General features: G+C 43.0%; 1 protein-coding gene and 1 long non-coding RNA gene across 6 annotated transcripts in view; one reads left to right on the forward strand and one right to left on the reverse strand.

Annotated features, from left to right (window-relative positions):
• The window catches only part of Fcamr (Fc alpha and mu receptor), a 23,244-nt gene continuing 1,160 nt past the window's right edge, over positions 1 to 22,084 (forward strand). Inside the window, exons 1-6 of one of the 2 annotated variants that reach the window (XM_021640101.2) lie at positions 1 to 228; positions 316 to 441; positions 3,637 to 3,694; positions 4,913 to 5,053; positions 19,719 to 20,057; positions 20,965 to 21,715. In XM_021640101.2, the coding sequence (XP_021495776.1) occupies positions 403 to 441; positions 3,637 to 3,694; positions 4,913 to 5,053; positions 19,719 to 20,057; positions 20,965 to 21,715 (1,328 nt within the window). In that variant the 5' untranslated portion in view covers positions 1 to 228; positions 316 to 402. The remainder of the gene's footprint in view (positions 229 to 315; positions 442 to 3,636; positions 3,695 to 4,912; positions 5,054 to 19,718; positions 20,058 to 20,964; positions 21,716 to 22,084) is intronic. The other variant, XM_060372046.1, reaches the window with a different exon arrangement.
• Positions 18,215 to 22,084, reverse strand: part of LOC132649057 (uncharacterized) — a 22,052-nt gene continuing 18,182 nt past the window's right edge. For 2 of the 4 annotated variants that reach the window (XR_009587487.1, XR_009587485.1), the window contains one exon: positions 18,802 to 20,750. This is a non-coding gene — a long non-coding RNA (uncharacterized LOC132649057). Of the gene's footprint in view, positions 18,585 to 18,801; positions 20,751 to 22,084 lie in introns of those variants that run through there. The other 2 variants (XR_009587488.1, XR_009587486.1) reach the window with 2 other exon arrangements.

The raw sequence follows: 22,084 nt of genomic DNA on the forward strand, positions 1-22,084 counted from the left end.
ACATCACTGCTTCTTGAGGCTCCTAAGAAGGCTGCTGAATCAGGGTGCCCGAAGACATCTGGGACCTCGCACGGGGTATAAGAGAAGGCAAGATGAGGACTGAAGTACTGACATGCTTCCCTGACGCTACTGTCACCAGCCCTGGAAAAGTGAGGACAAGAGACCAGAACTGACTGTTTCTCATCAGCAAAATCTGAGAGAAGAGACCCTGATACATCTGGCACAGAGGTGAGTGGCATGGCTTCCCCTTCTGCCTCAGTCTCCAGATCCTGCTCTTACTGCCATCAACACATTATCCTGCCTGTCACTCTCCAGATTCAGAGGAACCCACCAGAAGGTACCCAGACACCAGCATCTCCTGAATAAAAGAAAAAGTCCAATTCAACTTTGCTCAGGACTAACATGGACCAAGACATCCCAGCTAAGCCCAGAGCACAAAAGGTAACACGGCTTTCTTCTAGCGGTCCGGGTCTTGCTCTAAGAATGGGTAGTAGAGAGGAATAGAGAATCAACAGACAGAAATGCTAGAGATTGTGTGATTTGTAGCACAGAGAGAACAGAGAACAATGGAAATATTAACAAAAGTGTCAAAAGGAAAAGAGAGATGAAGGAGGAGAAAATCATTCAGAGAAAAGGTGATCAGAGTTTTCCAAATTTGACATAATGTTTAATCTATACATTCAAGAAGCTCACTTGAATTTAAGAAGGTTACTTTTCAAAAGACCTGGAGATACCATAGTGAAAATATTGAAACAAAAAAACAAATGAACAAACAAGCAGAAAATGCTTTCAAGAGGAAACAGCAAGAGAAAACCAGCACATTAACAAAATTAACATATAGACTTTCATTAGAAATGATGGCAGTGAGAAAGTAGTCAAAGTAAAGAAAAATGTAAACTGAGAATCCAGCAGAGCATTCCACATCCATTTTTATTGGAAACACCACAACAAATGAAATTATCACTTCTTTTTAGCATGTCAAAAAGCACTTTATTTTTTTTATTAATTACACTTTATTCACTTTGTATCCCCCCATAAGCCCCTCCATCCTCCCCTCCCCATCCCACCCTCCCATTCCCTTCTTCATGCATGCCCTTCCCCAAGTCCACTGATAGGGGAGGTCCTCCTCTCCTTCCTTCTGATCTTAGTCTATCAGATCTCATCAGGAATGGCTGCATTGTCATCTTCTGTGGCCTGGTAAGGCTGCTCCCCCCTCAGGGGGAGGTGATCAAAGAGCAGACCAATCAGTTTAGGTCAGAGGCAGTCCCTGTTCCCATTACTATGTAACCCACTTGGACACTGAACTGCCATGGGTTACGTCTTTGCAGGGGTTCTAGGGGTTTTTTATTTAAAAAAAATGGGTAGTAGGTCGCAGCACCAACTGTGACTTGTGCTCCTGGGCCCTCCTCAGAGCAGGTAGGCTCCTTCCAAAGGCCAGAGAAGACTTGGGCGTTCAGGTCCCCACGTTTCTCCCCTGTACCCTCTTCTTAGCTGCAGGAAAGTGTACTGAGTCTGAAACCTTGGTAAGACAGAACCGGAAAACACATTAGATGCAGAACACACAGCCACCCGGCAGAGATCTTCCTTTGTAGTGGAGAGGAATAAGCATCAGGTCAACATAGCAGCCTCCAGCAAAGACAAGCCAAGATGCTGTGCTCTTCCTTCTGCACATGGCAGGGCATCCCAGGGGATGGGGATGAAGATAGAAGAGAAGTGAGATTCAGAGGAGCTGAGGGTGGGCAGGAACATCCACACACCAGCCTGTGATGAAAACAGGGTATCTGTGCTTCTTGACAGGACTTGGGGAGCACAGGATGATAAATTCTAAATGTGGTACAGGGTAACAAAGGCCTGGGGACCCCCCTCCCCATTCTCCAGCAAAAAAGGTTCCTGAAGGTCATTGGCAGGGAGGGTGACAAGAAACATTCCACAGAATGATATCCTTCCAGCCCCCTATCAGTACTGATAAGTAGCTAGAGACATTTTATTTTATCACAAGCCATGCTTCCTTATTGCTCTGTAGAAACAGCTTTGCTCCTGAAACACAATTGAGCTCCAGAAGAACTGGGCGGCATAGTGATGTTGGCCATTATGTGAACTGTGTTAGGACTTGATACTTTGGAAACAGTAGCCTGGGGTGTCAGAATGACAGCCATGCAGGGAACCTGGATTTGGTGAATATTAATCAAGGTACAGCCACACCCTGAGAGAGCTTGGAGAGCTTAGGGTAAGGCGGGGAAGGGCAGAAACTGCCCTTGACAGTGCCCATGGGAGGGGACATGATAAATTGTGGTGGGGATGAAGCTGAAAGATGTAAGAAAGCTGGGTCTCTCCAAACTAGCCAATCTGGTCCCCCAGACAGTAGGCAGCCAAAGGCTCTCATAGATGTGGCAGACTGGAGACAAGCCAGATGCAAGTGGGAGGAGCCTAGCCTGGCATCTTGTTTGGTTTGGTTTGGTTTTTTTCCTTTTCTCCTCTCTCTTCCCTTCACCTTCTTCTGGCTCGATCCTTTAACTCTTCCATTTCTCCTACTTGCTATCTTCCTACTTCTATTCCCTCTTCTTCTCTGATTCAATCCTGCACTACAGCCAGTGGCTTTCTGTGTATAATTGGGAGTGAAGAGAGTTCCTTGCCTATGTGCCAAATGACTTAAAGTTGGTGCATTGATTGTTCTTAAGATTGGTAAACTATGCATTCACATTAAAAGAAAAAACAAACAAACAAAAAACAACCTGTGGGTCCAGAGAACTGCAGCCAAACACCCATGAAAATCCTCAGAGAATATAGGAAATGTGTACAAGGCACAATTTCAATCGTTTTAATCATTGAGAAGTCATCTCTTTGGGATTCCCTGACATAGCACTGGGCTCCTGTTTCATGCAGCTGTCCACAGGGCTTACACTCTGCTCTGGATCTGGTTTCAGAGCCTCAAAGTAGAAGCATGTGACACAAGGCTCTGTTTCCAGTGAGCTCCCAAGGCCAATGGGAGAATGTAGAACAGACGGTCAAATGGAGATGGGGAAGGCCCAAGAGGGCTTTCTAGAGACTGTGGAGAAGAAACAGAATGGCATCCTAGTGCCAACAGGGTAAAGGGTTAGTTTTAACTCAGTTGTGCATGAACAATGAAACAAAAGGCTCCCCCTGAAATAAATAACTCCCCTCTGTAAGGAGGCAAGGAGGAAAAAAGAAAGGAATGATAGCCTACATCCCAGGAATGCTGTACCCCATACACAGTGTCCACCAGTTACTCAGAACTGCTGATTTCCCCAGAGAAGAGTCAGATCCCTGACACTGCCCTTTCTGAGCATCACAGGTCACACTTTGCTCTTACACTTTTTTCACTCTGAACACCCACTCCAGTTCAGAGCTCCCCCTGGGGAGCAGATCCTGGGGCTGTTTCTTTTGAATACAGTGATCTCATGGGAAATGTAAGGGAAATGTAACCTTGCCGGCAGCTCCAGGGCAGAGCTCCCACTACCCAAGACAGACAGTTCTCTGGTCCTTTTTGTCAGGTAGAGCTACCCAACTGCTGGAGCAAACCGAACTTCCACAGCAAGAGTGCCCAGCCTGGACCCTGCCACTCACGTCAGCTTCTCAAATGCCTCCCTCCCGCCTCTTGTCTTTCTTTGGTTGCAGGTCACCAGCCTGAGATCAAGATGGAAAATACTCCTCCTCGTGCTCTGCCTGCTCCAAGGTAAGTCCACAAACACAACCTAGAGCCAGGCTTCAGAGATGGCTGGAGACCTGGCAGTGGAACTCAGAACCTTCTCTCCTGAGAGCCAACACCACTGCACTGTGCTGTAGATCTGGACTCAGGGAAATGAAGGCCAAGAAAGAGTACCGGAGACTGCATAAGCCTAGCTCAATGTTAGCCAGAACAGTCATTGTTTGGAAAGCTCCCCTCCCCCTTACACACACACACACTACCTAGGCTCCCCCTCCACCCCACTCCACCCTCCCCATCTCTTACGGTTAAGTGGATGACTGAAAATTATCTGTTTACAAGGTGTTACAAGGTTCCAAGATGCAAAACCCAAATGTTGCAGACTTCATTTCGACTGGTTTTACAAGTGTCAGGCCCAACACTAGCAACGTAAAAATGGAGACCCTATCCTCCACATAAAGAAGTCAGTATACAAAGGAATGATTAAAAATTTTAATGCACTTAGTCACTTATTTAATGCATATTTATGAAGGGCTTAGTATGTGAACATACTAAGCTGAGAACAATTAAATGAGAGATAGAACCCAGTCCTAATAGTACTTGCAGCCTGATGTGCTGAGGCAGGCCAGGTGTAGACCAGGCAAGATAGTAAATGATCCTTTCCCCATCAGTGGAGTCTAAACTTTATTATGATGGTAATGTGGAGTCATTGAATAACATAGTGTGTGTCTAGAGTGTCTTAGACTCTAATCCAGGAAGGTTCTTTTTTTTTTTTAAATAAATCATTATTGAATTCATTAATGAGTGAAAGTATTATGATAATACTAAAAATGGATTAGCCATGTCTGCCTCATCAACAAGTCAGAGGGAACCAGAGTCAGTGCTGTGTGATGTAGGACTTTAACGTCATTGTCCCTCAGGAAGGGACAGGAACTCTATTCACGTAAGGCAGCAGTCTACTTTATGTCTCGTGTATTGATTGTCTTTGGTCAGTGCTTTAATCCTCAATCAGACACATCCCTGCACGCCCATAGGCTCTATGAACATTAAGGTGTGTGGCCTCTGGCTGCCCCCACCTCTGCTTTGCCACTTAATACCCAGTATCTTCAGAGACTGCAGGAGCCCTCTGAGGATTGCTCTCTCTTACCCCCTGGGTTGTTGGGGCAGGATTAGAATTGACTTTATACTTCTTTCCTGAGAATGGCTTTGTAGACATTTGGTGGCCCCTGGTGACTCAGTTTCTCCCAGGTTCATCCATGACCCCTCCACACAGAGGGCCCCATTCCAGATGGCTGCAGGCTCTCTCTCCTCATTCCAGGACCCATCTCTACACTTCAGAAGCACATACAGCTTCCACGCCCCTGGGCTGCTGGAAGAACTCCCTTACAGGTACTGCCCCTCCTCTCTCTCCATCCACAGATCTGGCCACAGATCTCCTTTGTCGAACCCAGTCTTAGCCCACTATAAGGCCTGCCTCATCTGCAAGCATCACTCCCAAACCCACCCCTCCCCCACTGGGAGTCACAGCAACATATTGTAGTTAGACCATGATGGAGATGAGTGAGACCCCTGCTGCCCCTCACCGCATCTACCAAGAAGCAGAGAATTAGCAACAGGTTCCTCAGTTGAGTTAATCCTAAATGCCAATCCATTCTTTAATTGTGACAGTTGCCTAGTACTAATCGAATCCTTTCCTCACTATTACGGAAGCCAAGCGCTACAGTTAGTAACTCCCCACGTGAGTACTCGAGGTATCAGTTCTTAACATTGGTATTAATGGAAAATTATGTGTATTGCAAGAGTCAATCAAAGACTCTCAATCAGCAAAGCCACACTGCCTCATCCTCCTGCTTGATGGTAAAGTGATTCTTTCAAATGTGAGGTCTCTAGAACACAAGAATTCTTAGAATCTAGGGTGTGAACATATATTTTACGTTTTTTCAAATATCATTTATTTTTTATTATTAATTACATTTTATTCATTTTGTGTCCCCCCATAAGCCCTTCCCTCCTCCCCTCCCAATCCTACCCTCCCTCCCCTTTCTTCACGCATGCCCAAGTCCACTAATAGGGGAGGTCCTCCTCTCCTTCCTTCTGATCGTAGTCTATCAGATCACATCAGGAATGGCTGCATTGTCATCTTCTGTGACCTGGTAAGGCTGCTCCCCCGTTAGGGGGAGATGATCAAAGAGCAGTCCAATCAGATTATGTCAGAGGCAGTCCCTCTTCCCATTACTATGTAACCCACTTGGACACTGAACTGTCATGTGCTACATCTGTGCAGGGGTTCTAGGTTATCTCCATGAATAGTCCTTGGTTGGAGTATGAGTCTCTGGGATGTTCCCTGTGTTCAAATTTTCTTGTTCTGTTGCTGTCCTTGTGGTGCTCCTGTCCTCTCCAACTCTTACTATTTCCCACTTCTTACATAAGATTCCATGCACTCTGCCCAACATTGACCATAAGTCTCAGTGTCTGCTGTGATAGTCTGCGGGGCAGAGGCTTTCAGAGGCCCTGTGTGGCAGGTTCCTAGGTTGTTTCCTGTTTTGTTCTTCTTCTGATGTCCATCCTTTTTGCCTTTCAGGATAGGGATTGAGCGTTTTAGTCAGGGTCCTCTCTCTTGATTAGTTTCTTTAGATGTACAGTTTTTAGTAGGTTTATCCTATGTTATATGTTTATATGAGTAAGTATATACCATGTATGTCCTTCTGCTTCTGGGACAGCTCACTCAGGACGATCCTTTCTAGGTCCCACCGTTTACCTGCAAATTTCATGATTTCTTTATTTTTCATTGCTGAGTAATACTCCATTGTGTAGATGTACCACAATTTCTGCATCCATTCTTCAGTTGAGGGGCATCTGGGCTGTTTCCAGCTTCTGGCTATTACAAATAAAGCTGCTACAATCATGATTGAGCAAATGTCCTTATTGTGTACTTGAGCCTCTTTTGTATATATGCCTAGGAGTGGTATGGCTGGATGTTGAGGAAGCGCTATTCCTAGTTGTCTGAGAAAGCACCAGATTGATTTCCAGAGTGGTTGTACAACTTTACATTCACACCAGCAGTGGAGGAGGGTTCCCTTTTCTCCACAACCTCTCCAGCATGTGTTGTCACTTGAGTTTTTCATCTTGGCCATTCTGATGGGTGTAAGGTGAAATCTCAGGGTCGTTTTGATTTGCATTTCCCTAATGGCTAATGAGGTTGAGCATTTCTTCAAGTGCTTCTCTGCCATTCGATATTCCTCTACAGAGAATTCTCTGTTTAGGTCTATTCCCCATTTTTTAATTGGATTACTTGGTTTGCTGCTTTTGAGCTTCTTTAGTTCTTTATATATACTGGATAATAGTCCTCTGTCAGATCTAGGGTTGGTGAAGATTTCTTTCCCAATCTGTAGGCAGTTGTTTTGTTTTGATGACGGTGTCCTTTGCTTTACAGAAGCTTTTCAGTTTCATGAGGTTCCATTTAATGATTGTTGCTCTTAGAGTCTGTGCAGTTGGTGTTCTGTTCAGGAAGTTGTCTCCTGTGCCAATGATTTCAAGGGTATTCCCCACTTTTTTTCCTAACAGATTTAATGTGTCTGGTTTTATGTTTTATGTTAAGGTCTTTGATCCACTTGGACTTTAGTTTTGTGCAGGGTGATAAGTAAAGATCTATTTTCATTTTTCTACATGTAGACATTCAGTTAGACCACCACCATTTGTTGAAGATGCTATCATTTCTCCATTGTATGGTTTTGGCATTTATGTCAAAGATCAGGTGTCCATAGTGTGTGGGTTTATTTCTGGGTCCTCTGTTCAGTTCCATTGATCCACCATTCTGTTTCTATGCCAGTACCATGCAGTTTTTATAACTGTTGCTCTATAGTACAGCTTAAGATCAGGTATGGAGATACCTCCAGAAGATCTTTTATTGTAGAAGATTGTTTTAGCAATTCTGGGTTTCTTGTTATTCCATATGAAGTTGAGAATTTTTCTTTCCAGGTCTATAAAGAATTGTGTTGGTAATTTGATGGGAATTGCATTGAATCTGTAGATTGCTTTTGGTAAGATGGCCATTTTTACTATGTTAATCCTGCCAAACCATGAGCATGGGAGATCTTTCCATCTTCTCATATCTTCTTCTAGTTCTTTCTTCAGAGACTTGAATTTTTTTTCATACAATTCTTTAACTTGCTTGGTTAGGGTTACTCCAAGGTACTTTATGTCCTTTGTGGCTATTGTGAAGGGTGTTGTTTCCCTAAGTTCTTTCTCAGCCTTTTTGTCTTTTGTATGTAGGAGGGCTACTGATTTTTTTGAGTTAATTTTGTATCCGGCCACTTTGCTGAAGGTGTTTATCAGATGTAGGAGTTCCCTGGTAGAGTTTTTGGGGTCACTCAGGTATACTATCATATCATCTGCAAATAGTGACAATTTGACTTCTTCCTTTCCAATTTGTATCCCCTTGATCTCCTTCAACTCTCTTATTGCTCTAGCAAGGACTTCTAGAACTATGTTGAAGAGATATGGAGAGAGTGGGCAGCCTTGTCTTGTCCCTGATTTCAGTGGGATTGCTTTAAGTTTCTCTCCATTCAGTTTGATGTTGGCTATAGGCTTGCTGTATATCGCCTTTACTATGTTTAGATATGTGCCTTGTATCCCTGATCTCTCTAATACTTTAAACATGAATGGATGTTGGATTTTGTCAAATGCTTTTTCAGGATCTAGGGAGATTATCATGTGGTTTTTTTCTTTCAATTTGTTAATATGGTGGATCACATTGATGGATTTCCGTATAGTGAACCCTGCTGCATACCTGGGATGAAGCCTACTTGGTCATAGTGGATGATATCTTTAATGTGTTCTTGTATTCTGTTTGCAAGTATTTTGTTGAGTATTTTTGCATCAATATTCATAAGGGAGATTGGCCTGAAATTCTCTTTCTTTGTTGGGTCTTTGTGTGGTTTAGGTACCAAGGTGACTGTGGGTTCATAGAATGAGTTTGGTAATGTTCCTTCTGTTTCTATTTTGTGGAATAGTTTGAAGAGAACTGGAGCTAGCTCTTCTTTGAAGGTCTGGTAGAATTCTGCACTGAAACCATCTGGTCCTGGGCTTTTTTGGGATGGGAGACTTTCGGTGACCGCTTCTATTTCCTTGGGGGATATAGGACTATTTAATTGATTTACCTGGTCCTGATTCAGCTTTGGTAAGTCAAATCGATCAAGAAAATTGTCCATTTCATTTAGGTTTTCAAATTTTGTGGCATATAGACCTTTGAAGTAAGTCCTAATGATTGTTTGGATTTCCTCAGTGTCTGTAGTTATGTCCCCCTTTTCATTTCTGATTTTGTTGATTTGGATCATGTCTCTCTGCCTTTTAGTTAGCTTGGCTAAGGGTTTGTCTGTCTTGTTGATTTTGTCAAAGAACCAGCTCTTGGTTTTATTGATTCTTTGAATTGTATTATTTGTTTCTATTTGATTGACTTCAGCCCTGAGTTTGATTATTTCCAGCCATCTACTCCTTTTTGGTGTGTCTGCTTCTTCTTTTTCTAGGGTTTTCAGGTGAGCCTTTAAGTTGCTTGAATGAGCTGTCTCGAATTTCTTCTTGAAGGCACTTAGTGCTATGAAGTTTCCTCTTAGCACTGCTTTCATTGTGTCCCACAAGTTTGGGTATGTTGTGTCTTCATTTTCATTGAGTTCTAGGAAGACTTTAATTTCTTTATTTCTTTCTTCCCTGACCCAGCTGTCATTTAGTACCAAGTTGTTCAGTTTCCATGTGTGCTTAGGCTTATTGCTATTTCTGTTGTTGTCGAGGTCCAGCTTTATTCCATGGTGATCAGACAGGATACAGGAGATTATTTCAATCTTCTTGTATCTGTTGAGGCTCTCTTTGTGACCAACTATATGGTCTATTTTGGAGAAGGTTCCATGAGGTGCTGAGAAGAAGGTAAATTCTTTTGTGTTTGGGTGTAAGGTTCTGTAGATGTCTGTCAGGTCCATTAGATTCATGACTTCTGTTAGAAACATTGTTTCTTTGTTTAATTTCTGTCTTGTTGACCTGTCCTTTGTTGAGAGTGGGGTGTTGAAGTCTCCCACTATTAGTGTGTGGGGATCTATGTGTGGTTTAAGTTTTATCAATGTTTCTTTCACAAATGTGGGTGCCCTTGTATTTGGGGCATAGATGTTCAGGATTGTGATGTCTTCTTGGTGGAATTTTCCCTTGATGACTATGAAGTGTCCTTCCCCATCTCTTTTGATTAATTTTGGTTGAAAGTCTATTTTATCAGCTATTAGAATGGCTACCCCTGCTTGCTTCTTGGGTCCATTTGCTTGGAAAGCCGTCTTCCAAACCTTTACCCTCAGGTAATGTCTATCTTTGTGATTTAGGTGTGTTTCTTGTATGCAACAGATTGCTGGGTTTTGTTTACGCATCCATTCTGTTAGTCTGTGTCTTTTATTGGAGAATTGAGTCCATTGATGTTGAGAGAGATTAATGAGCAGTGGCTGTTAGATCCTTTGGTTTTGATGTTGGCTGTGGTCATAAGGTTGTGTGCTTGGTTGCTTTTTGTTTTACTACAGTGAGGTTAATTATTTCCTGTGTTCTCTTGGAAGTAGCTAGTTTTCTTGGGTTGTATTTTCCCTTCTAGTGTCTTCTGTAATGCTGGATTTGTGCGTAGGTATTGTTGAAATTTGTTTTTGTCATTGAATATCTTGTTTTCTCCATCTATGAGAGTTTTGCTGGGTATAGTAGCCTGGGCTGACCTCTGTGTTCTCTTAGGGTCTGCATGATATCTGTCCAGGCCCTTCTAGCTTTCATAGTCTCTGTTAAAAAGTCAGGTGTGATTCTAATGGGTTTGCCATTATATATTACTTGGTCTTTCTCCCTTGCAGCTTTCAGTAATTTTTCTTTGTTCTGTATACTCACTGTTTTGATTATTATGTGGCAGGAGGATTTTCTTTTCTGGTCTGATTTATTGGGTGTTCTGTAGGCTTCTTGTATCCTTATTGGCCTCTCCTTTAAGTTGGGAAAATTTTCTTCAATGATTTTTTTGAAAATATTTTCTGGTCCTTGGAGCAGGGAATCTTCTTTTTCCTCTACTCCTATTATTCTTAGGGTTTGTCTTTTTATGTTGTCTTGAATTTCTTGGACGGTCTGTGTCAGGAATTTTTTAGATTTAACATTTTCTTTGACAGATACATCTATCTCTTCCATTGTATCTTCCACACTTGAGATTCTTTCTTCCATCTCTTGTAGTCTATTGGTTATGCTAACCTCTGTGGTTCCTGTTTTCTTTCCTAAGTTCTTTCTTTCCACAATTTCCTCCATTTGTGTTTTTTTTAAGTTTTCCAATTCTATCTTCAGGTCTTGAGCCATTTTGTTGATTTCCTTCACCTGTCCGACTGTATTTTCCTGTTTTTCCATCAATTCCTTCAGCTGTTTGTTTGAACAATCCTCTTTTTCTTTTATTTCATTCAGTGATTTAAGCATTTCCTCTCTATAGGCCACAAACTGTTTGGCTGCAACTTCCTCTATTTCTTTACGGATGGCCATAAACTGTTTTGATCTTCCTTTATTTCTTTACACATTTTATTTGTTTCCTCTGTTATCCTCTTCATGATCATAGATGTTAGGTCCTCTTCTTGCATTTCAATTATGCTGGGGTGTCTAAGGCTACTTGTCCCTGGATAACCGGGTTCTGGAGATGCCATATTGTTCTGGCTTTTGTTGGTTGAACTTTTACGCTGGCCTCTACCCATTGGGTTATCTTAGGTGTTTGGAGTTGGTTTCTGGTGGTTCCTGGAATCCTGTGGTTGAGAGAATCCCCTTGGCAAGAAGATGGTTTTTCCTGAAGGAAGCCTTCTCAGCTTTTTGGGTATAGTCACTGGATGGCTGGTGTTTTTCAGGAGTTGCCGATGCTCATCTCAGGCATAGAGACCTGAATGGTAACTATGGTCCTTGTTAGTCAAGTGGGCTCTCCTCTCACCAGGAGAAGTCCTGAAGACAGCTGCCCAGTTTCTTGCTGTGAATTTAGTGATCTGCTGCTGTAACCTGTGTGTCCCGTGGTTTGGTCGGTTTTGTTAGGGATAACTGGTTGCCCCTTGGAGCAGTATCTGGGGGTTGATCTCGGGGATCCTGGGCTTTTGTAAGTCTGAGGTTGGGGGTCTATGCCCCAGTACCCAAGCAATAATCTGTGGCGGGTGAGTACTGCTCTCCTGGTAACAGCAGGCTATCTGGTGCACAGCAGGTCCCTGGTTTGGGCCAGTCTGTGGGACCTTTTGGGGGGATATACTGGGTGGTCTAAGTCTGTCCCCTTTGCTTAGTTCCCTGTGAGGATTTCTCCAGACAGTGACTCCAAGTCTCTGGTGTGCTGGGGCACACAGTTCTGTCTGTGAGGAATAGTTGGTACAAAGCAGGTCTCTGAGCTGGCAGCGCGCATGCCTGCCTGCTAGTCTGCAAGAGCTGGGTGCCCAACTACAGATTAGTGCTGGCGGCTTGTATCCACTGGTCTGCGAGAGACCTTCCCCAGGCAAAGCCTGGGTGGCCCAAGTCAGTACTGTTTCCTTCCTTCCCTGTGGGGGCCTCTCCCGACAGGAACTCCCAGACTCTGATGCACTAGGGTGCACAGCTCCGTCTGTGCTGGAGAGCTGGATGCGCAGCCCCTCTCCGTGCTGGCAAGGGGAGCCCAGTTCAGTGATGGCGGCTCGTACCCGCCAGTCTGCGAGATTTTTTCCAGGGGTAGATTGGGTGACCCGTGGCCAGTCCCACTACTTTCCTTCCCCGTGAGTTTTTCTTGTGACTGGGACTCCCAGTCTCTTGTGTTTTTATGCCCACCGATCAGCCTGGGAAGGTGATCGGGACACACAGGCGTGTGACTCTGGTCCAGCAACCTAGCGCCTGCGCGACCCGGGATCTCTTCCAGGTTCTGCCTGAGTGGACCCGACTGGTTCCTATGCCGTGGGGGTTTTCTCTCACCTGGGAAACACGTTCGCTGTTGTTTTAGGTCCCAGAGTTCAGTCTCTTGGTCGCTGAACCGAAAATGTTGTCCTGCTCCTCAGATGCAGTGTTCTCCTGGCGCCGCCATTTTGGCCCCCCAGGTGTGAATATTTTAATAATAATAATTTTAGCCATGATTAATATTCTTGCCTTTTAAGGATAAAATGTAATACCAGTAATCTTTATAATGTGTTTTGGGATCTGTTTTTAATTAAGCCTTCAGTGGCATTAATGGTTGCTACTGTCCTGTAATTAGGCCTTAGGTCATACGTAAGAGATAAGCCAATTACAAATCCATCTGTACTCAGAAGGTAGTTGCCTTTATGCTCGGCTGCTGCTATCTTAAAATTTTTGTTGCTGTTGTTGTTTTCTTAGTCTCATTTTTGCTTTATTTGTATTAGGATATATGAATTCATATAAAACAAGTATGACATTTCATGTATGTATGTGACGTATTTTGATCATATTCTCTTGTGATCACTTTTATTTTAGCTGATCCCTTTCCTCATTATAACTTGTCTCCTTCAACTTTCACATCCAGCGCACACGTGTGCATGCGTGCAGCATGTCCATATGCCTGCGCATATGTCCCAATTACCTTAATTAGGTTTGCTTACAGGAGCATGGATGAAGGCTTGTTTACAAGAGTATGGTCAGCTTACTAGCGACAACAACTATTAGCTACCAATAGATCCTCGGAGACGGTATCTCATAAGACCCGCCCCCTAGCAGGCATTACTACCCATAGATCCTCCTGGAGGGTGAGGTTGGGCCTCTTGAGTCCCTCTCATCTCTATATTAGAATATTGGCAGACCCGATCTTGCGTCGGTCTTGTATAGGTAATCACAGTGATTGTGAATTCATGCATCTGTGTCCATTAGGAAGACTGGTAGACAGTTTTCTTTGTAGTTATGTCTCCATCTCGTTTTGGTATCTGGATAATACTGGCTTGTAGAGAGAATTTAATGGTGTTCCTTTTATTCCTCTACCATGGAATGGTTTGGGAAGCATTGGTGTTAGTTCTCTCAAAGCCTGGGAGAATATACCAGACTTTGGTATATTTGGACTCCCCTTTCTTTTTGCTAAGACTAAGAGTTTGTTAATCTAGTTTTTCTTTTCAAAAAACAAATTCTTTGTTTTACATTCTTTATTTCATAACTTTCTGTCTTGATCTTAATTATCTCATTCCATCTAGTGGCTTTGATGTTGTTTTTGTTTTCTTCAAGAACTTAATGCATATCATCAAGCCACAGGTGTCCATGATTTTTAATGTGTATAAATTGTTCTCTTAGGACTGTCTTCAATGTATACCATAGGATTTGCTAGATTGTGTTCTCATTTTAATTCTAAGAAATTTTCTTATTTCCTTATTGATTTTTTTCATTATGACATTTTTTTAAATATTTATTTATTTTCTGTATTTGTGTGCTCTATGCCAGAGAGGACACCAGATCTCACTACAGATGGTTGTGAGCCACCATGTGGTTGCTAGGAATTAAACTCAGGAACTCTGGAAGAACAGCCTGTACTCTTAACCACTGAGCCATCTCTCCAGACCTCTTCATTATGACATTTAAAAAAAATTTATATTAGTTATAGTTCATTCACTTTGTATCCCAGCTGTAGCCCCCTCTTCTCATTCCCTCCCAATTCCACCTTCCCTCCCTTATCTACTCCCATGCCCCTCTCTAAGACCACTGATAGGGGAGGTTCTCCTTCCCTTCCATCTGACTCTAGCCTATCAGATCTCATCAGGACTGGCTGCATTGTCATCTTATGTGGCCTGGCAAGGCTGCTCCTCCCTCCGGGGAGGTGATAAAAGAGCCAGCACTGAGTTCATGACAGAGACATTCCCTGTTCCCCCTTATAAGGACACCTACTTGGACACTGAGTTGCCATGGGCTACATCTGAGCAGGGGTTCTAGGTTATATCCATGAATGGTCCTGGATTGGAGTATCAGTCTCAGAAAAGACCCCTGGGTGCAGATTTTTATTAGAATTATACAAATTGTCCTTCTCAAAGCAAAACCTAATGTATATGGCATTCCTTGAAAACAGCATATATAACTTCTACACATTTGTCCTAAATATTAAACAGCCAAGAGGACAACATGGCCAGAGGAAACCCACAAGAAGAAGGCCTAGAGCAATGCTATCTTCAAATTGTTTATTAACAGCAATATTGATATAATAATAATGCTGTGTAAATATGAAATTTGAATGTTATTTTTATAACTATCATTTTTTTGAGTTGTAATGGTTCAATGAGACTTAAGATATCTACTGATAATTCCAATTTTTCTTCATATATTAGATAAACTTTAATATAATATTATATGAACAAAATGTATTTGCAGGAAAGTTTTTTGGTTATGGATTTAATTTCATCCCTAACTATAATATTTAGACTTCCTATTTTATCATAATAAGTTGTTTCTAAAAATAGTTCCAGGTCAATATTTGACTCTATCTCTGTTATTGGACTTACCAAACATAAGGTCATTTAAATAGTATTATATTTTTTAAAATCAATTTACTTTACATTCCAAGGGAAGCTTCCCCTTCTTTATTTCCTCCCAGTCCCCCCTTCTCCTCTCTTTTCTTCTACCCCCATTTTCTCTCCCCTTTCTCCTCAGAGAAGAGGAGGCCTCCAATGTATATCAGCCTTCCTTGGAATGTAAAGTTGAGGTAAAACTGGACACATTTCCTCCTACTGAGGTTAGACACAGCAGCTCAGTTAGGAGAAAGGGATCTAAAGGCAGGCAACAGAGTCACAGACAGTCCCTGCTCCAGTTGTTAGGGACCCACATAAGAACCAAGCTGCACACCTGTTACATATGTGTAGGGGCCCTAGGTCCATCTCATCCATGCTCTGGGGTTGGTGGTTGAGATCACCACCAACCTATCGGCCCAGGTTAGTTAATTTTGTAGGTTTTCTTATGGTGTCCTTGACATCTCTGGCTCCTTCAATCTTCTGTCCCCCTCTTCCACAAGATTCCCAGAGCGCCACCTGGAAATGGTGGGTTTGGCTGTGGGTCTCTATAATGTTTTCATCAGCTTCTGGGTGGAACCTCTCAGAGAACAGTTATGCTAGGCTCCTGTCTGCAAGCACAGCAGAGTATCATTAATGGTGTCAGGGCTTGGCTTTCTCTCATGGGATGGGTCTCAGGTTGGGCCAGTCACTGTTTTACCATTCCCTTATTTATTTCTGTGCCTCTTATAGGCAGGACAAATTTTGGGTCAAAGGTTTTGTGGGTGGGTTATTGTCCTCATCCCTCCATTGGAAGAAGGTCTTGCCTGGTTACAGGAGGTAGCTATGTCAGGTTCCATATCCCCTGTTTGCTAGGAGTCTTAGCTAGGTTCACCCTCATGAGTCCCAGAAGTTTCCCTTGTCTTAGGTTTCTGGCTCATTCCAGAGCTCCCCCAACCCCTGCACAGGTTTCAGTTCTCTCTCCTTCAGCCCTTCTCAAACTTGATCCCTCCTGTTCCATGCCCACCCCTTTTCCCACCTCGTCCCCCCGCCCTTCTATCTAGCTCCTATGTCTATTTTATTTCCCCTTCTAAGTGAGATTTAAGCATCTTCCCCTTGGGCCCTCCTTGTTACCGGCTGTTTGGGGTCTATGGATTGTAGCATATCCTGTACTTTATGGCTTATATCCACTTATAAATGAGTTCAGACCATGTGTGTTTTTCTGCTTTTGGGTTACTTCACTTAGGATGATTTTTTTTTTAGTTCTATCCATTTCCCTGCAAATTTCATGATGCCCTTGTTTTTAATAGCTAAGTAGTATTCCAGTGTGTAAATGGACCTTATTTTCTTTATCCATTCTAGGTTGTTTCCAGTTTCTGGCTATTATGAATATAGCTGCCTTTAGTATATTTTTTTATTGTGGAAAGTTTTTCTTTTGTCTTCAAAGATATATAACTTAGTTAAGCATCACATTCTGTGTTGGCAGTTGATATCATTCAAGATTTGAAATATATTGTTACAAGCTCTTCTTGCTTTAAAGTTCCTATGGAGAAATCTGTTATTCTGATGGACCTGACTTTATATGTGACTGGATGCTTCTCTGGCATTTTCAATGTATTTTTTGTTATGTATATTTAGTAGCTTAATTATAATATAACAATATTTTCTGATCTCATTTGTTTTGTGTTCTAAATGTCTCTTATGTCTGGATTGGCATCTCTGTAATTATTAAAAAAGCTCTGCTTTGATTTTGCTGAAAATGTTTTCTATGCCTTCAATGAAAGTCTTCTTTTTCTTCTTCTATGCCTGTGATTCTTAAATTTGATATTTTGTGACATCCCAAATGTCTTTAAAGTACCCCTCCTGGTCATGTACTAATCGTCTCTGTCCTTGGTGGAGCACCCCAGTTTCTCCACTTTGTCTTCTGACTCAGGGGTTTTGGCCATTCTGTTGATGAGGATTTCCACAGAGCTTCCAGTCCCTGTTGTGTTTTTCAATTCCAGTATTTCAGTTTGGTTTTTCCTCAGGGTTTCTGTTTCTTAATAGAATTCTCTTCTATATCTTGTATTGACTTACTTCAATTCATCTTTTTGTGCTCTGATGAGATTCATTCACAGGCTCTTCTTCTTCTTCTTCTTCTTCTTCTTCTTCTTCTTCTTCTTCTTCTTCTTCTTTTTTCTCCTTCTTCTTCTTCGTTTGCTTCTTGTTCCTCGTCTTCTATTTCTTCTTCTTAGTTTCTTTTAACATAATCATTTTTTGAAGTCTTTATCCTGCATTTAATCTAAATCCCTCTGGTTGGAGAGAATTACTGTGGAATTAGTAATTTTTAGAGGCATTACACAGCCTTGATTTTCATGTTTCTCATACTAGGATTTATATATCTGGGGTTACTTGGACTTTTTATTCATACTATTCCTTTGGTTGAAGTATTTGCCATGTTCAGGTGGGTTATGTTGTGGTTGGGTTGAGGTGCATAATTCAGAAATAGTTCCTCAATTCAGGAACCCAGAATGCCAGCTTCAGTCTCTCTATTTCTCTTAGAGTATTGATTGTGGGAACAACCACAGATACTGCATATGTCCACTACACAAATGTTACACCAGCTTAGTAATAACAGTGGCCATAACGTCAGTGACTGTGTGTCCAGTTTAGTTACTAAGATTAGGAGTCAGAGAAATTGGAATAGATGAGGATAGGGATTAGTTTTATTAATAGATCAACACTGAAAAAAAAACAAGGTAGAAAAGTAACTGGGAAGGAGAAAGTTGAGATGCTATTAAGGTCCACAGATTCTAGAGTTTGTTAAAGCTAAGAAAACTAAGAAATATAAAACTGAGGGCTAAGAAAGAGACAAAGAAGAAAAAGGTAGGAAGAAAAGAGTATATGAACTGGGTGTGAGAACAAGAATAAAGAATGCCGGTTAGTAAACGGAGTGAAGAAATATCCAGAAAAATGTTAAAACCCAACTGAGTAGTGTACAAATTAAGCAAGACTATTGTCATCTTATCACACACATAATTTTTAAATTTTTATTTATTTAATCACTTTACAACCCAATCCCAGCCCCCTCCCTCCTCTCCTCCTAGCCCTGCCCTCCTGCCTCCCTCACCTCCAGCCCCTCTTCTTCTCAGAGAAGGGGAAGCCCTTAAGGTGTACCAACTATCCTGGCACCTCAAGTCACAGCAGGTCTAAGCGCATCTTCTCCCACTGAGACCAGACAGGCAGCCCAGCTAGGGGAAAAGGATCCAACGCAGACAGCAAAGTCAGAGACAGCCCCTGTTCTCATTGTTGGGTGGCTCACCACGCTGTACATCTGCTACATATGAGAAGGGGTCTGGTCCAACCCCTTCTGGTGGTTCAGTTTCTGTGAGCCCCCAAGGGCCCAGGTTCATTGACCCTGTAGGTCTTCTTGAGGTGTCCTTGATCCCTCCAGCTTCCTCAATTCTTCCTCCCACTCTTCCACAAAACTCTCAGATCTCAGCCTAGTTGTCGGACACACACACATAATTTAAAAAAATAAATCTTAAAAAGTAAAATAAATTCTTTAAAATGATTTTTAAATTAACAGTCACAAACAGAAAAGGATATTGTGATAAAAATACATCAGATTTTAAAATGTCAACTAGGTATTTATTATTTGGTGAAGCATTGTGAATACTCATGCTTTGACAGTATTTAGCCAAATCAGAGTCCATATAAGCCAGCATGAGGAAGACTTTAATTTGGTAAGGTATAAGCAGAACAGTTAATTATTTCCTTCTCCTTTCACACTATCTCTGCTTCTTAATGAGATTCCAGGCATAATCTTGTATATAGTGGATTTCATTGTCTCTCTTGGCACACAGAGCCTCCTCTAATCTAGCCTTGGAGACTGTCATGGAGGAGATGTTCAGTTTGAGTCTCTTGTTTTACTTTCTTCTGAGGCTCAGAGCTGAGACCTGGGAGCATTCCACGACTGGCATGGAAAAGGGGATGGTGGTGCATAAGACAGTGTTTCTGTGCACAGCTAATTCCAAAGTAGCACCCACCCACCTCCCACCCCTGCCTTCCTTCCCACATATCTTTTTGGTGGCTTCTGGCTGAAATTCCCATCTGTAAGAAAGGCTTCTCATTTTGCTGTGTTCATGTATGCTCAGTGTTCTGTTCTTTAGAGAAGTGGCTAGTGTAGGAAAATGTCAGCCATTGATCTGGAAGATGCAACAACCAAACAGAACAGAATAGGCTTCTTCTCTTCAGAGGAAAGCACATGGTACATCCACACTAGACAGCACTTCTCATTTCCTTGCAGTACAGCCAAAGCCTCCTATTTGGAGTTTTTTCTTCCTGCCTCCAATCATGTAGATGGAGCTTAGTGGAAGGAGTGTGGGCTCTGCACAGACTTTCATGAAAACCCCTAACATGTAAGTGTTAGCCAAATACTGGGTAAGAGTCTTTCAATGAGACCTGAATTCAGCTCCCTTCCTCGAGAGGCAAGGTCTGCTTCCTTGGTGGCTATGCTGAGTCAGTTCTACAGGCCACCTTCAGAGCTGCATTTTCTGACAAGCAGTTCATAACTAACTCCCTAATAGCACCTATACTCACTGCTCCTCTCCTTTGACAATTTTCTCTGCCCACAGATGCAAATGCATTGAAAGGCCCAAGGCTGGTGCCTGGGGAGAAAGGAGGAGCTGTCACCATCCATTGCCATTATGCGCCCTCCTCAGTTAACAGGCATCAAAGGAAATACTGGTGCCGCCTGAGGCCTCCTCTGTGGGCCTGCAGCACCATCGTGTCCACGAACCACTACACTCACCATGACTACCGCGGGCGCGTGGCTCTCACTGACTTTCCACAGAGTGCTTTGTTCATGGTGAGGCTGTCCCGTCTGTCCCTAGATGACATGGGGCTTTATCGCTGCGGCGTAGGAGACCGGAACGACATGCTATTCTTCAGTATGAACCTGATTGTGTCCACAGGTAGGAGCTGATGGATGGCTGGGGAGCCAAAGTTCAAAAGGAATGGGGACCAGAGAAGGCTCAAAAGCCCAAGGAAGCCTTAAGCCTTAGGCAATAAAAGGGGAAATAGGAGAAAGGTCCAGGAAGTAGACTTTTGGGTTAGGTAGAGGTCGTCTTTAAAAAGGCAGATAGATAACTAGGGGAAAAGTGTCCAACAAAATATACATAAGGTCTCCCAGCTGGTCCTTTCTACCCTGAATGCTGCAGAATGTTTTTTTGAGCTAAGTTTCAAAAATGCCATGAGCTAGACAATATGAATTCTGTGATTCCAAACAACTAGGTGTCCAGTCATGCAAGAAGGCAGCACTGCCTAGTGCTCCACGGGAGGACAAAAGGTCTGGCGGTAGGCTTTTCTACAGCAGTCCTGTGCTGAGGGTCTCTGCAGACACCTGGCAGCTCCAAGGCTCTGGACTCAGGCATGGAGGTGGAGCGTGTGTGTGTGTGTGTGTGTGTGTGTGTGTGTGTGTGTGCGCACACACACACATTCCAGAAAGGCTGCCCTGCAGAATACCTACTCAGAATAGATCTATCTGGTGAGCACATAAATTCCATTGGATGTTCCTGTCTACTTATCTGCTGCAATTGGAACCTTCTTTATTCCTTTGTTGAATAGTAGCACAGTCTCCTGGGTAGCCAAATAAGGAATGCGCAAGCCTGAGGGAAGGAAATCATAATATAAAATGTGAGATTTGCAAAAGAATAGAAGTATGTTGAGATGCTCTAATTTTATCTGACTTACTGGCAGGCATCACATCTCTTAGTGAGGTACATCCTACTTAACAAGCTTTTTGATCAAATGTCCTTTGCTGAATCCAGTAGGTAATCTAGAGAGCCTTCCAACATGCCCTCTGTGTGTGTCTCCACACAGGTCCTTCAAACAGCACCTATGCTGCAGCTCCAGCTTCTGGTGAGCCCATCACAGCATCTCCTAGAATAGCATCTACAGTAGCCAATAGGTGGACCTCAGGAGTCACCCAGATTCCAGCAGGCCGAGGTTCAAAATGGGACAGGACAGCTCCAACTACAGGTATAATCAAAACTATACATTCAGCCAGTGGAGGACAAACCCCAAGAAGAGCCAGGACAACAGTTCCAGAAACAAACAGCAGAGAGGAAGGCTCTGTCAAGGCAACAGGCCCTACTCCAGAGAGTCCCGCTCCAAAATCAAGACACATGTTCAGCACAACACAGGGTGTTTGGATATGGGGCTCCAGAAACTCAGTGATTAGTAGCACTAGCAATGAGGGTATGAGGAAAGGCACAACCCCGGAGGCTGATGGGTCCCAGGGGGAAACAGGGGTCGGTGCATCTCCAAACAAACCCAGGACGACCACAGGAACCACAAGGCCATCAGTCCTGCTCTCAGAACCTGTGACCTGGGAAACTCTCCAAAAACATACAGAGGCTTCTAAGCAACAAACGCTGTACTCCATGGTAGAGCCATCCCCAGCTCCAAGTTCCTGGACCTTGAAAACTACACATATGGAAGTGGCATCTTGGGGAGCAAGCACTGGTGGGGGACCAGAAAACACTGCTGAAGAGCGTAGCTCCTCAACAGAAAGCCAACTTTCAGCAGTAGGCTCTATGTGGGTCCCTGGCAAGGGGTCATCCATGAAGAGGTAAGCCTTGGGTCTCTCTTCTGACTTGGGGCCCCAAGTCTGCCCTATTTCCTGGCCAGCCCCTTTTTTCTGCCGATCTTATTGATTGATTGATTGATTGATTGATTGATTGATTGATTGCGTCTACAGATTAGTAAATGGTAGGATGGGGTATATGAGCATCAGTTAACATCCTCCACATCTCAGAGCCCATGCTGCGATAATGCTATCTGAACATTTTCTAGTGGTTTGCAAGCAAACATCCAAAATGACACAATTAATTAACTTTTAGGCTGGAACCCTTGGGACTTTCTATTGAATATAGGGAGCAGAACTCCAGAGAAAGGATATAACTTGCTAAAAGCAAGTTGTGACAGAGCCAGATGCCAA

Source organism: Meriones unguiculatus, chromosome 18 (genome assembly GCF_030254825.1).
Source record: "Meriones unguiculatus strain TT.TT164.6M chromosome 18, Bangor_MerUng_6.1, whole genome shotgun sequence".
Taxonomy (NCBI): Eukaryota; Metazoa; Chordata; class Mammalia; order Rodentia; family Muridae; genus Meriones; species Meriones unguiculatus.